Source organism: Falco cherrug, chromosome 2, assembly GCF_023634085.1.
Source record: "Falco cherrug isolate bFalChe1 chromosome 2, bFalChe1.pri, whole genome shotgun sequence".
NCBI lineage: Eukaryota > Metazoa > Chordata > Aves > Falconiformes > Falconidae > Falco > Falco cherrug.
In genome coordinates this window covers 20028156-20045334 of record NC_073698.1, presented here as the reverse complement: position 1 = coordinate 20045334, position 17179 = coordinate 20028156, and the positions used below count along the sequence as shown (strand labels likewise).

The 17179-nt window shown below is 42.7% G+C and overlaps 1 protein-coding gene across 3 annotated transcripts in view; it reads left to right on the top strand.

The window, feature by feature from the left end:
* The window catches only part of CRYL1 (crystallin lambda 1), a 61603-nt gene extending 51546 nt beyond the window's left edge, over positions 1-10057 (top strand). For all 3 annotated transcript variants that reach the window (XM_055703359.1, XM_055703358.1, XM_055703357.1), the window contains 2 exons: positions 4994-5100; positions 7834-10057. In XM_055703359.1, the coding sequence (XP_055559334.1) occupies positions 4994-5100; positions 7834-7947 (221 nt within the window). In that variant the 3' untranslated portion in view covers positions 7948-10057. The remainder of the gene's footprint in view (positions 1-4993; positions 5101-7833) is intronic.
* The last annotated feature ends 7122 nt before the right edge of the window (positions 10058-17179 follow it).

Below are 17179 nucleotides of genomic sequence, written 5' to 3'. Positions count from 1 at the left end.
CAGCTGGCAACAGCTGCTGTCAGCAGCTGTGAGTTAGCAAAGTGTACCCAAGTTCACGTAGTTCTGCACTCTTCAACCCCAGTCATTTCTGCTTTTACATCTGGGAACTTTCTGTGATGTTGCATAATGTGGAGGCAGACTTTTTGCTCGGACTCCTCACTGTTAGAAGAAAAAAACTCATGTGAGTAAAGTAAAAATCATCATCTTGTGGTTTGTGGATGAATCCCATCCAGAATTGTCTTAGGTTACTGAGATCGCTTATGTGGATAGCATATCCCCTATAGGTTGATCTTGGTTAGCTTCAGGTGTCAAAGTCTGAGCCCAGCTGTTAAGATGCAACAGGCAAGCACTTACGCTAATAACAGGGTATGGTCAGTGAACCCTGATAACCAGTGGTCCCCTCCAGAGTGTTTACGGAGGCGGATGGGCTCTGCTTATTCCCTCAGTGAAGAGATAGAATCATATCGCAGCCTGTTGCACATCCCACACTAATGCTGCTCTTCCTGATTCTCACTTCCTGCCAGCGATGATTTGGAGCCCACTAGGCAATTTGAAGGTTTCGGCTGTGTGTCAATCAAGAAAATTGAGCAAAATACTAGATTTCTGTATAATTAGAGCACCAATATACCTGTATGACCAGCTGTGATCTGTCTTTTTGTGTTGGATGCCAGAACGTGCCAGAGTGTGTTCTAGGAACAGATACGCTCCGTGAGTAGGTAGCACAAGGAAACAGGCTGACTAAATGCTGATTGGCACACTCTTGACACCAAATATTAGGTTCAAGCTACTTAACAAGGCTTCTGTTTTTCTTGGAGCCTCCTTCCTTCTGATACTGGAGAATGCTTCTAGTCTGTTTTTTAAGAGTTGAATATTCTCAAATCTCTCCGTGCTGCTCTCATACAATGGACATGTTCTCCCATTTTGTCCTTTCTGTTGTTCGCCTGATGGCCATCATGCCATCAGGGTCCTGATTTCTTAAAGGAAATTTAATACTTCCTTGAGCATTTGTTCTTTGAAAGTCCTTCTGTCTTTGGTGCAGAAAAAGTGTTCTCTGTACTCTTCCTGACCTCAGAGGTCTTTTGGAAAACCTATGCTTCAGCGATTTCAGGCATGTTGAGCAGGGTAAGTGTTATAGTTCATGATTCATAGTTGCCAGTAGTCAGAGGTTTCCATTCATTCATCCACCTTTCAACCTCAACCATTCAGGGTTAGGCAGGTGTGACTTCTATGGTATTGATATCACACAGTATTGCATTCCAGGGAACTGTCTACAAGCTGTTCAAGAAAGAGGCTGCTTAATGACTCTTGATCTGAGAGGCATTCTTTTGTGTGGTAGTCAGGCCACCCCACTTACGTTTCTTGCATTTCGTGGTTGGAAAGACCATGAGCAGTTCAGGTTCATGCTTCTCAGAGTTGTTGACCACAACTGCTTGTCTTTGTCTTCTGTATCTTTCTCCTCTTTGCTGTGATAATTAACTAGTAAGAAGAGACTTAAGGATGGAGATTCTTCAGTCTTTATGGTTCTCACAAAAGGAAGGTTGTCCAAGCTTTTAGCAGATATCCAGAACTTCCCTTCTCAGGTCTAGGGTGTTCATTGGGATAATAACATTATTACATGTGTCAAGTTACTGTCTGCCAGACAAGCGTTGCTCATTTACTGTTGTGGTGCAGCTTATGGCTTCTTGATTGATGTACAGTGGGAAAGAGTACCATTTCTCAATTATGTTGTAGTTAATAGCACTAAAAAGTCTACTTGATGTATATGTCTGGCTAAATGACCAATTTATCTTTTGGGTGCATTTATCATTCCAGTTCCTTTGTAGTGCCTCAAGAGTAATTTTTTTGAGATTCTTACTGGAGATGATGGAAGTTGGACTTTTCCCTAATTCAGCCAAGATCTACTTGACTGCCACTTTACCCATTATTACCAGTTAGCGGGTTTTCAGGTTCTCTGACTACATGTGTTTTAAGATGTTCACAGCAGGGTCAGCTCTAAGGTCAGACCAAGGGTTTCATCCGGTCTTGAAAACCTGCAGAGATGGAGGCTGTGCAGCTTCTGTGGGCAGCCTGTGCCAGCGCTTGAGTATCCAGTCTGAACCTCTTATTTAAAATCACGCCTGTTGTCTCTTTTCCTCCTACCATGAAACAACAGTAAAGAGCCTGGCTCCATCTGCTCATTGACTTCCCCATGGGGACTGGAGAGCTGCTGTTAGGGCCCCCCCAAAGCCCTCTCTGCTTTCAGGCTGAACAAGCCCAGCTCCTCCTCACAGGGCAAGTGCTGCAGACCCTACATTTTGGTGACCTCTGCTGAAGTTGCTCCAGTTTGCCAATATCTTTCTTGTATTGGGGAATCCCAAACTGAATGCAGTGGTCTGGATGCAGACTAATGAGAGCAGAGTGAAGGGGGTTGATCGCTTCCTTCAGTCTACTGGCTGTGCTGTTAATGCAGCCAAGGGTGGTGGTGTCCCTCTTTGCTGCCAGGGTACACTGTTCATTCACCTTCGGCTTGCTGCCTACCACAACCAGGAGTTCTTGGGTTTCACAAGCCTGTTTTGTTGCAAGGAGCTCTTCCATCTGAGGTGCAGGATCTTGCGTTTGTCCTTGTTAAATTTTTTAAGGCTTTTATGTTCACTCCTTCCTCCAGCCTGTCTAAGGGCAGCCCTGCCTTCCAATGTATCAACGATCCATCCCTGTCCACCTCCCATTCCCACCCAATTTGGTGTCATTCACAAACTTTATGAGCAAATGCCCTTAAGCCGTACAGGTCTCAGGATAGATTTCTGCAATAGTCCACTTTTACTGGTCTCCGGGTAGAGTACAACCCATTAACCACTACCTCTGAGCTCTGAGGATCCAATCCAGTTTTTTGTCCATCTAGTTGTCCAGGCATGTAGACCCTAATGTCCTAACTTTGATACAAGAATTTCATGGGACAGTGTCAAATGCCCTTCTAAAGTTGAGGTAAGTGGTACCTACTACTTTTATATTTGCACTAATCAAATGATTTTATCACAGAAGGCAACAAGGTCAGTCAGACATGATTTACACTGTGGTATACCTATTGGTGACAACATGCTGACTGTCACAATCACTTTCTTCTTATTCCTGTGCCCAAGAATTTGTTTCAAGAGGACTTGCTTCTTGATTTTTTCAAGGACAGAAGCGAGATTGATTGGCCTGTAGTACCCCGGATTGTTCTTTTGATCTTCTCTGAAGATGGGTGCAATATTCGCTTTCATCCATCTGGGGATTTCAAGTGATGACATTGATGCATTGAATGGCATGATTTTTAAAATCTGATAGCAGTCTTGCAAGGGCATGAGCCATTTCTTCTATCCTTGGATACAGTCTCTCTTATCCCATGGTCTCAGGTGGGGCTGAGTTCTTGCAGATAGTCACTGACTAGGTCGTCATCTGCTGATAGCTCTTCTCCTCCTTGAACTCTGCCTCTAAGCACAGAGGCATAGGAGACCTTGTCAATGAAGACTGAAGCAAAGAAGTCAATGAGTAACTCCACTTTACCTGATTCTCTTATCGCTAAATCACCCACCCATTTCAGCAACAAGCCCACGCTTTTTTTATTTGTTCAGCCTTCTATTACTAATGTAACAGTAGAAGTCCTTTGTGTTGCCCATGGCGGTCTTGCAAGTCTCAGCTGGAGCTGAGCTTTGGCTTTCCTGACACCATCCCTACATGCCTAGGCAGTGTCTTTAAATTTCTCCTTCATAGTCTGTCCCTGCTTCTGCCTCCTGTGTGCTGCCTTTTTGCATTGGAGCTCATCCAGCCCAATATCTTGAAACGTTTACTTGTCTTCCTGAGTATCAGGATGGACTGTTGGATCCCTTGGAGGATGCTGTCCTTTACTGGCCTGCCCACTGATGCTGACCCACAGGCTCTCACTCAGTCAGTCACTCATCCCATAGAATAGCTCCATACATCTGAGCTGGTCCTTGGTAGAGATAGCATACCCCCTCCTTATATTTCCTCCTTGTCTTTCCTGAAGCGTGTATCTGTCCATTGCAGCGCTCCTGTTGTGTGAGCCATTCTACCACACCTAAGTTGCTCCAGCGATGTTGTAGCAATGTGACTGCACAAGGAGCTCTTATTTCCCCTGGTTTCCCAGGCTGCATGCATCTGTGCACATACACTAGAGGTGGACTCCTGCCTTTTTTTATACTTCCTTGAGATTTATCTTGTTTCCCTGCACTCTTTTCTTTCCATCCTTATATACCCCTTCCTCACTTAACTACAGGTTGTAGTCTCACTTTTCCAGTGTTCCTTAATGTAAAGCTTTTCTCATGGAACTTTGGAATTCTCATGGAATTTTTGGCAAAAATGCTTTCCCTCCACTTCGTCAGGTGAATCCCATCTCCCCCTAGCAGTGCTCAGCTGTCACAGAAGGTCCTGTGGTCACAGAAGCCAAATCCCTGTTGCTAATCCCAGTTGCAATACAAGGTGTTGATGTGCAAGATCCATCTGTTCCTCCTTAAGCCTTTCTTCTTCACTGGAGGCCACCTGCATCTCCATGACTTTGACCCTTTCCCCCTGAACCACGTTGCTCTTGATACACTCCAGGTCAATAAAAAAAACAATAACAGGAATGCTTCAGCTGATATGACACATACTGAACAGGAGGAGAGGAGGGGTGAGAGCACTCTCTCTGCGGACACTGGCTGGGGATGCTTTGTGGTCTCAAGTAACAAAGCACAAGTGTATCCATGGTTGTGTGTACTACACCCCTCACAGCATTGCCTCCTGATATATAACATTAGTTGCAATGAAGGCATGTGCTAAATAATTTTTCCATGAACCCTAACAGAAATGTGGTGGATAGAATCCATTTTTCCTTGATGACAATTAGGTGTCTTAAGCATAAGAGCACGCTTACTTTCTTTTTGTAATTCTGATTTAAGACAGTGCTTAAGCACAGGCAGCCTTATTGAACTTAAGTAGGAATTTCTGTTGAAATGTAATTTTCCCCTCTTATTTTTAGGTATATCAAATTACTGCGAAAGATACCGTGAAGGTATGAGACTTGTTCTGAACACCTTTGGACCAGTTCCAGAATTTTCAGGTGAAATTGTGCAGAAAATCAATCAGGTAAATAGAGTTGATAAATGCAGCGCCATTCAGAACAAAGAACATTAGCTTTTATTTTAAACATTTTTACCATTTCAGTTTACTGCTAGAGGTATCTGTAGTCTGTGCGGTTTGTGTGAATGTGTATTTCACATTAAAAGATGAGTACAGAAGGCATGTAAGTCCCTTTTAAAAGCGCTTTGACATACAGCAGGGGAAAGTGATCTAGCAGCTGAGTAACATTATTACTAGACAGAGGAGTCAACTGCTAACAACTATGGGTTATTGACATTAAATCCTCCACACAGTTTCTTACCACTTCTGTCTTGTGTCCTCTACAGCTGCACAGCTGCAAGCTTCCTTTCCTACATGACTTTTCTCCCTGTGTCTTCTTCCTACTCCACCTCCCTGCATAAACCCTGTAGCTTTTTTCCTCCCTCTTCCTCCCTCTTCCTCCCTCTTCCTCCCTCTTCCTCCCTCTTCCTCCCTCTTCCTCCCTCTTCCTCCCTCTTCCTCCCTCTTCCTCCCTCTTCCTCCCTCTTCCTCCCTCTTCCTCCCTCTTCCTCCCTCTTCCTCCCTCTTCCTCCCTCTTCCTCCCTCTTCCTCCCTCTTCCTCCCTCTTCCTCCCTCTTCCTCCCTCTTCCTCCCTCTTCCTCCCTCTTCCTCCCTCTTCCTCCCTCTTCCTCCCTCTTCCTCCCTCTTCCTCCCTCTTCCTCCCTCTTCCTCCCTCTTCCTCCCTCTTCCTCCCTCTTCCTCCCTCTTCCTCCCTCTTCCTCCCTCTTCCTCCCTCTTCCTCCCTCTTCCTCCCTCTTCCTCCCTCTTCCTCCCTCTTCCTCCCTCTTCCTCCCTCTTCCTCCCTCTTCCTCCCTCTTCCTCCCTCTTCCTCCCTCTTCCTCCCTCTTCCTCCCTCTTCCTCCCTCTTCCTCCCTCTTCCTCCCTCTTCCTCCCTCTTCCTCCCTCTTCCTCCCTCTTCCTCCCTCTTCCTCCCTCTTCCTCCCTCTTCCTCCCTCTTCCTCCCTCTTCCTCCCTCTTCCTCCCTCTTCCTCCCTCTTCCTCCCTCTTCCTCCCTCTTCCTCCCTCTTCCTCCCTCTTCCTCCCTTTGTATACTTTACAAACTAGAACTCCAGTCTGTAATGCATGCAAATACATGTTTAAGTTAAGCATGTGAGCAGTCTGGTAAGGTTACTTGCATATTTTAAAAATAAGATGTGTTTAAGTGCTATGCTGAATTGTGACCTAGTTCGTCTATTAACACTTCAAAGCCCACAATTTGTTTATACTCCCTATGTAGGCTATTTTGTATGACCGTAGGAATTAACTGAAGTATTGTAATTTCCTAACTCTGCCTTTTCATAGTTTTTTTACTTTTTTACTTTTTTACTTTTTTTTTTTACTCTGCCTTTTTTACTGATTCACTAAAGAACACATGTATGTGTTGCATCATTCCTGATCATCTGTCAGAGATTAATTCCGAATTCGGAGGCAGTCTGTCTGGAAGATAGCATTGTTGTTCCTATTTATGTTAATACAATTTCAACATCAACTATCCTAAAAAGGAAAGAGATTCTTTTACTCTTAAATAACATAGACTACTTATAATAAGAATAAATAATAATTGTGGAGTTATTCACAATCAGAAGCTTTTAATTTATATGAAACGGTTCAGGTTTCTTCAGAGAAAGCTGGATTCCACTTCAGCATCTGGTTCTGTGTCTCTTTATCATCTTCAGTCTTCAATGCCAAAGATGGGCTTGCAAGAATCTCCTCCTAAGAGTAAAACATTAAACGTTTCTTATCTTACTCCTCTGTCCCTCTCCCTGATTTTTTTTATGGAGTGACTGCAGCTTGCCAGTCATTGGTAGCAGGTCCAGGTTTTACCCAGTTTCTCAACACTTGCCTTTTAAACCTAAGACCTCAGGTGATATTTTGGCAAAGATGACCTTGTGAACTCTGCCTGCACTCTGAAAACACCTTTTTTTCTTTGAAAGAAAAGCTGTTTCAATGTACTGTCTGGCCAGAGCTTACTACCTCTTCTCCTTTCAGTGATACATTTAAGTGGCACTCCTAAGACAACTTTGATTATGCACTCAGAAGTACTCTCCCTCCCCCCATTTTGTTTAAATATCATCTTCGCTTGCTGACTTGTTCCAACTTCTACCTTCATGTCCTCAAATAGTACTGTACTTTCTCTCCCCCGTATTCCAATAAACAAAACAATATATATAATTGTAATTCTTGGTTTGTTATGTGTCTTCCCCTGTCATTTTGATTATAACTGGCATGCTAAGACAAAATGTTTTTAATAAACATGGTATCCCTCATTACATTTATTAGGAGTGAGAAGAGAGGTCAGAGCTTTAAACACGTACAGGAATTTGGTTTAGAGCGCATTTTCAGCCATGTAAATGGCCAGGTTGCCTCTTCCTACTTAATAAAAGCTCATTATCAAAGAAACTAGGCAGTGACTCTGTGGGGCAAACTGAGAGAAGAGGCTGATGCTTTCTTGTTTCTGTGGGTGCCTTCATTGCCACGTTCAGGCCAACCTTCTCCAAGCAGAAGCACTCTTCTCGTATGAGGTTAGCTCACTTCCAGTCACCTATGTAAAGAATAAGTTGCCTGTTGCTTATGATTGACTAAGTTACTGTTTGTGTGGATGGTTTCTTGGTCTGACACAGGGAAAGCAGGAAAACAATGCTGGTGAGAACCTTTTTACTCAGAACATGAGAGTTAATCATCTTAAATTTTCTGTTCCAGGCAATGTCTGAAAAAATTCCAGTTGTTCCTAAAGGCTTGGATGCCAGGAGAAAATGGAGAGATGACTGTCTCACTGGTCTTGCCAAACTGAAAAAACAAATGATATCTGACTGAGGTGCACTTTGTCTAACAGGAGAGACCATATGAAGAGCAAATCTTTATAAAAAATGGAAATTTTTGGTCATGCAGAACATGAGACTGAATGTGCAAACAATGATATGCACAGATGTAGAGACCAATGAAACATTTGGTCCAAATTTGTCGTGACGTAATTCACGAATAACTGGAAACAGTTACTAAAAAGTTGAGTTAAAATTTATCAAATTACTATATATATATGCATTAGATGTGTAAGCCTTAAGTAGCTTTAGCAATATTGTGCAGTGCTGGAACACAATCATGTTTTAAATAATGCATTTTTCAGCTTGCTTAGGAATTCAGCGCTTGAACAATATTTGCTTATTCAGGGATCTGAAATGGGCAGACATCAGCTGTTTGTCAATGGAGAAAATAAGCCCTCACCCACCAATCACTGCAGCAGCAAGGTTAGCTTGGAAAGCACTGACGGTAGATAGGAGCAGGTTGTGTTGAGCGAAGAGTAGATTCGCTGGCTAGTGAGCTGAGACCTCACGGCAGTAAGGGTCACTTCAGCTTACATTTGTTCCACAACGTAGGGGAAAGAATTACTCCTTTCCCTCCCTTTGGCACTTCTGTACCTGTATGATGATTTAAGTGTGAGTAAATAGAGCGGAATTCCCTCCTCATCCCCTGCTTCTGGTTCTCTAAGACTTACCAAAGGGCTACTTAGTCTTTAGGAACCATGCACTTGATTACCCCATGGCTTTGCCCCAGCTTGTCAGATGTTTGGTGCTGGCCTTTGGCACTGCTGTGTAAATATGTGCCCCATTTTAAGACTGGCTTATGAGAAATAAGAGATTTTGATTTCATAGCTAGTTTGGGACACAGTATGGTGTAGTGGATCGGTCTGGGCTTTCTCCCAAGCTATTCCGTGACCATCCGAGTGATCCTGGGAAGCCAGTTCATCTCTCTGTTGCCGTGTCTATTTTGTACATTATCTGAAGCAGAGACTGCTTTAGAACTCAGCTGTAGTGAATGTAACAGCTGCAACTGAAGGGACTCCAGGTATCTGCTGCTTTGCTCCCCTAAGGAGCAAGTGATACAAAAAGCCTCTTTCCGAGCGGGAAAGATACAGTGGCTTACATGTAGCATTTATACTTTACTGCCGCCCTTCCTACAGGAGACAACATCTCCTCCATGGATAAGGATGCAGCGTACACCTGGAAGTGCTGCAGTGGCATGTGTTGGTCCACAGCAGACAAAGTGTTATTATGAAAGTACATACCCTGTAATATAGTTGAACTTTGATCTTAGCTGGAGCCTTGGGGCATTATTGTTATGCAGGCAGTAAGCGTAACTTGAAACAGTGCATTGCATGCAGCCTGCTTGAGCTTCACTTCTGAATTTGTGCTAACTGGTCATGTAACTGAAGTTACAGCACAGATGCAGAAATTTTAAGCTGTCACTTTGCTAATGTTCTTGTGTTTTGCAGAGCATGCAGCATACAAACAGGTTGCTGAAACTTAATTAGTTACCATTTTGAGCTGAGCAGCAGAAATATCTGCCTGAACATACCAATACCACTTGTTTCTGCTGAAGTCACAGTAGAAGAGACCTGAGGTAAATTGTATCACTTGATGCAAGTGGTGGGCCAAGAACACATCTCTGAATGTGAAACATAGGATGGGTGGCATAATGCAGAGGTTGTCCTGTGCTGCTTTATAATCAGTGGAGAGAAAGGAGAAATTGTAAGATCAATCTATTTTATCCCAATATAGACTTAAAATTGGCAAGTTTCTTCTATTGCTTTTTATTGCCACAGCGACTCACTCAGCCTGCATTTAGACATCTGAAGCTGGGGAGGTCAGTCCTCACTCCTGATGGCTTAAGTAATAGTAAATTAATTATCGGGCTGATTTCCTCATTTTATGTATGTTTTTGTATTTCAGACAAGGCCATAGAAGGTTCCAGTTGCTTTCAAGATGAGACCTGTTTTTCTATGAGCATATGACACTGTCATAACTAATTAGCTTGCATTGCTTCTGTTTATTATGAAATATTTTAAACCTTGATCATGTCATCATATATTTGCCTCTGTCTTTAGTGTTTGCTTATGAATAAAGTATTTTAATGAGGAAAATATTAACTTCTGTGCTGCAGTGTGATACTGTGTAGTGGTAGCACTACATAATGTGTCTTTAGAAGCCAGTGCCTTGGTATAATAATTTCTGGAAGTCAGTGGGAGTAAATAGACAGGAAATGATGTATACTCTCATATAGTCCATGTGTTAGGGACCAGCTGCTGCAGATGTGGGGCCCTGACGTGAGGGAATGGCTTTCTGTGGGGGGAGAAGCACTCTGGGGAGTGCCAGAGCACTTCTGTGCAGTGGGCAGCTCGTCTGCAGGGTCTGGCATACAGCAAAACTCGCCTTGAAGCATCAGTTCCCACCCAGTTTCACAGTTACAAGTTGGGGGAAATGTTTGACAAAATTGTATTTTAGCTGACATTTGCTTAGGATTTGAAGCACACAGAACTAGTAGTTGGTAAATGCAACAAAAACTGGAAAGCATTAGGAAAAGGTAGCTAAAGGAATGAGATGAGCTGTCCTTATCCCAGGGACGTGTACCCTTTACCTGTACCCCCCTGTACAATTAATCCCCCTTTACTCATCAGTTGTTAGACTGTGCCTGAATCCTGTGCCCAGCTTGGCGCTCCCAGTACAAAAAAGACATTGGACAAATGGTAGGGGAGGCCCCCGAGATTTTGGGGCTGGAGCACTGGTCTGGTGAGCAGAGGCTGGTAAAGCTGGGCTTGTCCAGCCTGGAGCAGAGACAGCTTCAGGGGGACCTACCAGCTGCCCCCAGTGCCTGTGGGCACGTCATGGAGGAGACAGAGCTGTGCCCTCTAAATTGGGGCTGGGTGTGAAGATGGAGACAATGGATATAAGTTGAAACACAAGAGTTTCATTCTGGATGTAAGGAGACCTGTTTTCCCCCATGAGGTTAGTCAGGCAGAGGCCCAGGTTGTCCACAGAGATGGTGCAGTCTCCGTCCTTGGAGGTTTTTGAGTCCTGGCCAGATGAAGCCCTGAGTGGTCTGGTCTGACCTGTGAGCAAGAGGTTCCACCAGAGACCTCCTGTGCTCCCTCCCGGCCTGCATTAGCCTGATTCCAAGTTTGTTTTATTTTGCTCTATTTTGTGTCATCAGAAATGTTGCTCTGGCTTAATTAACTCCAAAGAATGTATATAGATTAGTTCAAATTGTCACATCCATTGAGAGGACTTTTTAACCTAAATCATAAATGAAATTTTAGGATAGTGTGAATGGGTGCAAATAAATCTGCATTCAGGTTTTCCATGCGTTTTCCTGGACAGATTATTGTAATATCATTAAATTGTCACAACTTTTTGCATATTAAGAATTCCTTACAGAAAAGTCTGAGCCATCAAAAATCCCATGTTGCTGGTCCCCAGGGGCCACCCCTCTTGGTGATGGATAAACGCTGCATTCACCTGGTGCAGCATCTCCACTGCTCGGGGCTGCTGGCAGGAGCAGGGTTTGCCAGGAGGGGAGGGTTCCTCTCTCTCTCTCTCACTCCCTTTTCACTGTTTTCCTTTACTTCTCCCTCTTGGTTCTCAGCTTCTCATAGTAGTCCATCACTAACTTCTTCCAGGATGTCTAGCTGACAATGTAGACAGAACTGCTAATAGGTTTGCTAATTGGACAGTGAAGAATCCCTTCCAGGCAGCAACTTGTCAGAGCTGAACTGCTTGTAAGATACAAATCCCAATTCTGTTGAATTAATTGGTTTAAATATTTTCTTCAAATTTCTGATAATCCTTTTATCCCATTATGTTTTTTCCTCAAGTGCAATAGACTTCTTGTGATAGACTGTACCTGGTATTTTACAAGGACTCTTTTGAAATCAACACCAGCAGTCATACGGAGTTGCAGAAATACCGCAGATATGGTCAAATATTTGTTTTGTTTGATTGTAAGCAGACGAAGCAATAGTTGCTTGAATATTCAAGCAACTGTTTTATGGTAAACTATGAGATATTTTGGCATAATTGATCTTTTTTCTTTTTAACACAACTGTGTGTTTTAAAATCCTGTATTATTTTTAATCAGGTTGCACCTATAGAATTTTCTAAATCTGTCTTTGTTGCACTGTGGTTTTCTTTGTTTTACCAATTTGATATTTATTGTTTTCCTTATTATGTGTACTTTACTATTAGTTACTGCTGCTTATTGGAAGCGGAGTCCAATGTGTTCATACCAAAGCCTTTGATTTAATGCTAGTGGAAATTAAGCCACCTATTAGGTGCAGGATAAGGAAGAAAGGGCAGATGCAGGGAAATACTCACTGCTTCACTGAGGGAAGTCCAGCATCTGTTTCCTAAATCTCTGAGTGTAATGGAAGTAGTTTGCAGCTTGCAAAGCAACCGTGTGAATTTGCTTTCCCTATTCTGTAGTTATTCTTCTGTTCAGTCGTGATAATAGTTAGAAAGTTAAAATATATTTGATGATTGCCATATTATTTAATTGGACTGGTATTAAAAAGTTGTGTTATCCTATCTATACCACCTTCTGGGCAAAAAATTATCTGTGCTTCATTTCGGAAGCAGGATAGTGCTTCTGGTGCTTGTTACAAAAACTGAAAAAATCATTTTGAGACAAAGTGATGCCATTATTAGTCTCAGTTTCTCAAAAGAAAGGTGAGATATGCTTCCAGTGCCTATATAGTTCCGTGTCAGGATTGTATTGCCATAGTATGGAGTTACAAAAGGTCTTTGACCACGTGTAACTGTGGTACCCTTGCAGAGACGAGAGCCCTCCATGAGAAGGGGGCTTCAGAACGTTATTCAGAGATCAGTGGTGCTGCAGCTTAGCGCATACTGCTTAGAGAGAGTTATCCATTGACTGGTATTTCTTACAGTTCATTTTTCGGGTAGAACTTTCTTCTCTGGTCTGAGTTTTTTCTTTTGTTGTACAACTTCAATTTGGAAGAGTCATTTGACCATCCAAAGCAAGCTAATATTTGTATATGAATAATGGTAAATACAAATTTTTATAACAAAGAATAGCAGAGAGACAGGACTTAAATCTGGTGTATTCATTTGAATGTGTACATTTAATCATACAAAAGCAATATTCAAATGACAAGATTTAGCTGCGTATCTTAATATTCACAAAGACGTAGATGCTACTTACAACACGTGCTAGGAACATAACCACTAGCAAAGGTTGATTCCTCACCACTATGTCCGTACAGAGCTATCCATTGGGAAGAGTGGGTATCTGCATCCTCCGCTGCTGCGTGTGATGCCATAGGGCACAGAGCCATGGCTGCGCAGACCTCTCGCTTCTTTTATAATCGCAAGGTCAGAAAAGTAACTAGCAATTTAAATAGCGAATGCCATTGTATCAGTAGTTTAGTAAGAATTGGGGAAAAAAGGTGCTTGAGTGCCCTTTTGAGGCAAAACAGGGCAACCTTGAACGTTTGACCCCCCTGAATTTGCTCTGAAGCTCCCGTTTGCACATACTGATAGGTGGTTGTGAAACGCTTGGAGGATGGTTTCAGCTGGCTCCAGCTGCAAGCCAGCTACCAGCGAAGCCATGGACAAATGCAGCTGGACTAGCATTTTTTTGTGTACAGCTCATCAAAAATTGGTCCAGTGTCCTCCTGGCTGTGAGGAAAAGCCTGCACTGCTCCTGTGGGAGCTGAGTTAATTTTGAGGAGAGCTGTTGGTAAGGCACTGTTTCCACAAAATTGGACTTTTGAAATACATCCAACCGCTTTGTTTTCTAGTTTGCTAGAAAACACCGTGACTTACTTTCTTAATGTATATTCGGAGTAATGCTCCATGGGGTTCCACATCCTTCAGCATTTCCCCTTCTGTCTCTGACAATTTTTGTTCCTTCAGTGAGGATGGATTGCCCTTCACCAAACACTGAAATGGAGGGACAGTTGGAATCAAATGGCACTTAGCGTGCATGAGATTTCTTCTTGGAACCTGAGTGTGAAACGGAGATTTTAATGTGGGGCTTTGTAGACTTCTTCGAGCCGCTTAGTTTTCAGACCTGTGTTTGTGAGAATCAGGGATGTATAAGATGTGGAATCATCCAGAAACTTGTTTTCCTGTATCTATGAGTAAAATGTAGTCTCACATGGAAGAGTCAAGAGCCCATACTTGCATGTGGGTATAGGAGAGCTTTGTGCAGAAGCTGAACTTACTTTTTAAAAAGATTCTGTAAAATAGAGCTGAAATTTGCCCTAAAATGGATGTTTGATTTGTTTAGCTTAAGCCTAGATGATGACTACTGTTACAGTATTAACATACTGCCCAAGGCCTCCATAAGGGTCCAACACCTCCGTGTCAGCACAACAAACAGAGATGTTTTCCAAAAAAAACCATTAAAAAGCCTCTGTAATTTAAAACATTGTGAAAACCTTCCTTTGCATTTGTGATGTGTTTAAACTTTAACATCAGGTCTTGCACTAATTTTGCCCAATATCATAACATTACATACCTTCCATATGGAGCCATGGTTGCTTGTTCTTGGTCTGCTTAAACAGATAATACTCCTAAGGAATACAATGGAGGCATTTTTTGCAGCCCTGGGAGAAAGTGATGAGGCTGAAAAATCCTCGCTGTCACTCTAAAACTATTAAAGAAATGAGGTGGTCGTTTAGCCAGGAGTTCCCAGGAACTGCCTTGATGCAACTGGTTCTTCTGAAAGAGAAATCTTTATTTTTGTGGGAGCTTTTTTCCCCCCTTCTCTTGCCCAATAACAACTTATGTATAAATTAAAACTGCCACTACCAGTGGAAATGGTTTACCATTGCCTTGTGCTTCACTCCAGCAGCTGCCTCAGTAACACCTTGGGAATTTCCATGCAGCACTGACAAGTTCACAACGTGCGCATTGCTCCTGCATGCACCAGCAACAGCACTTGTATAGCAAATCTACCGGTCAGCTTTACTCCCAGATGTGTTGCTGTGGAGCCTGTATTTTCTTTTTAGGCTCTACTTAAAAAAGTTAATAGTTAATCTGTCTATTGAGTTCTTAGTAGTAATATAGAAAGTATTTCCGTGCAGTTAAAAACAAATTACTGGAATTACCCGCTATAACACAAGGGCGGCAGACCAAGAAGTGCGGAGCTTTCCACATTCCAGAGCACCTTAGGACCACAAAAACAGATTTTCTGGTATTACTCAGCAACAACATTTCAAACCCATGCAGTAATGGAAAGATGTAATTGTGCCATTTCAAACTTACGGAATAGTGGGAATAGCGAATTGCATAACCAGGCAATTGAAATAAATGGGCTGTGCCCGTGCCTGATCTGTATCGTATAAAAGCTTGTGGAGTAGAATGAAGTCGCATTGTGCCATTCTGTAAACCTGAAACTTTTCTTGCATTTGCTTTTGGTTTTCCTTTTTTAGGAAGAAAAGTTAATTACAAACATCATCTGCCCCCTATCAAAGTCTGTATCATTGCATAGTAAAGGGTGATTAGAGAAGTCTGATCTATTTTTAAAGTCTGACTGTGGCTTCAATTGCTGAAAGAGACAACATCATACTTCTCTAGTCTGTCATTTACAAAACACAAGCTATTGAAGCTAAGGATATGACAGCAGAGAAAAATACAAATTTTGTAACAAGGTGCAGGTATTACATTGTGACAAATAAAAATACATTTCATTAAGTAATAAACTGAGCTTATGTTTTAATCTAATCTTAGTGTCTGAATAGTTTATTATAAGGAAAACCATTAGATAGGGATTAATGCAGTCATATTTAATCATCAGTAAAAGTGAGGCACGTGTTTGTGGCCAGTACACTGTGTGGACAGTGCTTACCGTGTCTGCATATAGCTTTTGGTTTCAAACCTCCTCTTAAAAAAATTACAGTCCGGACTCCTCTGTAGAGTGCTACCTCGGGAAAGTGCTGCTCTACCGTCTCATTGCATTTACTGCCATAAAACCTGCTGTGACAACTGCCCGGACAGTTGTCACTGACTGTAGCCTCAAGTAATTACTGCCACATCCACCCTGTTGGCGGTCCTGTCTGCATGCACATGCAGAGCAAAGGAAAGTGTGATTTTCAGCTGCCGTCTCTCCTGTAACCTGCCGAGTTTCTTGAATGTCAACAGGAGAACTTCCCTCTGACACCCAGCTCCTGGCCGTCCTAGTGCAGGTCAGTAAATAGGCAGCGTGGGTAGCCTTGCCCACAGTCCTGGGTTTTGTTCCATGTCTTAGGCCAGATCGGTATCCTGCCTGGCTTGCTGCCCTGTTTCTGTAGCAAAGGAGTTTTGGTTGTAAGCGTTAAATAGGCCAGTCAGCCCTGCTCATGGGAAGCCCGGCCACAGCCTGTTGCATAGCTAGAAATGGATGTTAACAGTTCCTCCTCATTCACCTGTCTTCCAGGCTAACAAGCTTGGCCTATTCACCTGTAAAACTATTTTTTTTGCTTCCAAGATAATTTATCTGCAAAAGCTGAGCGAGGTCCGTCTGCCCTAGCGCTGTGCTGGGCCAGGCTCTCTGTTCCATGATCCCTGCAGCTGCTTTTCTCATTTTCCCTAATGCAGGTTACTGCCAGCTGCCACCATCTGATGGCATTACTTCAGTGTGAGGAAAGCTTGAGAACTTGCCCCATGAGACAAATACTCAGCAGCAGCGTGTGGCTCTTTTGCCAAGATGTCTGTAGTTGTAGGACCTTCTTCAGCTGGTCATATCAAAGGCTCAGAAACCTATATTAAAAGGCAGAGGTGATCATCACTGGATGTTAGATCCTACAAGAAGGGCTTGAATATGACCATGGTCATGAATTATGAGTAATATGGCACAAACAACAGAGGTAATTTGGGAGCTGCCTAATTAAGGCAGTGCTGAGAGACTCCTGGAATTATACATGATCACCTTGTTTATAGTAGGAAAGCACAAAGACCAGAACTGAATAAAGCTCAGCTGCCATAGGAAGGCTGGTTTGCTTCGCATGAAGTCCATAGCTGTCTCCTACTTTTGGTAACGGTGAGAGTATTTTCAGTGGTGGTACTGGAACTGTGTTACTGTGGTTGCTTCTCGTAACTCTTCCTTTTTGGGTACTTTTTCACAAGAAGTCTCTGTGAGGGAGGCAGGACCTTGTATTTTCCAGCCCTGTTTAAATACATGATTCTTTGTGTGATTTCCAAGCTTATGTAGCCATATGGTTATATATATTGCACTTTGTTAGCTTTATTCTTTTTCCTTATTTTTACACCTT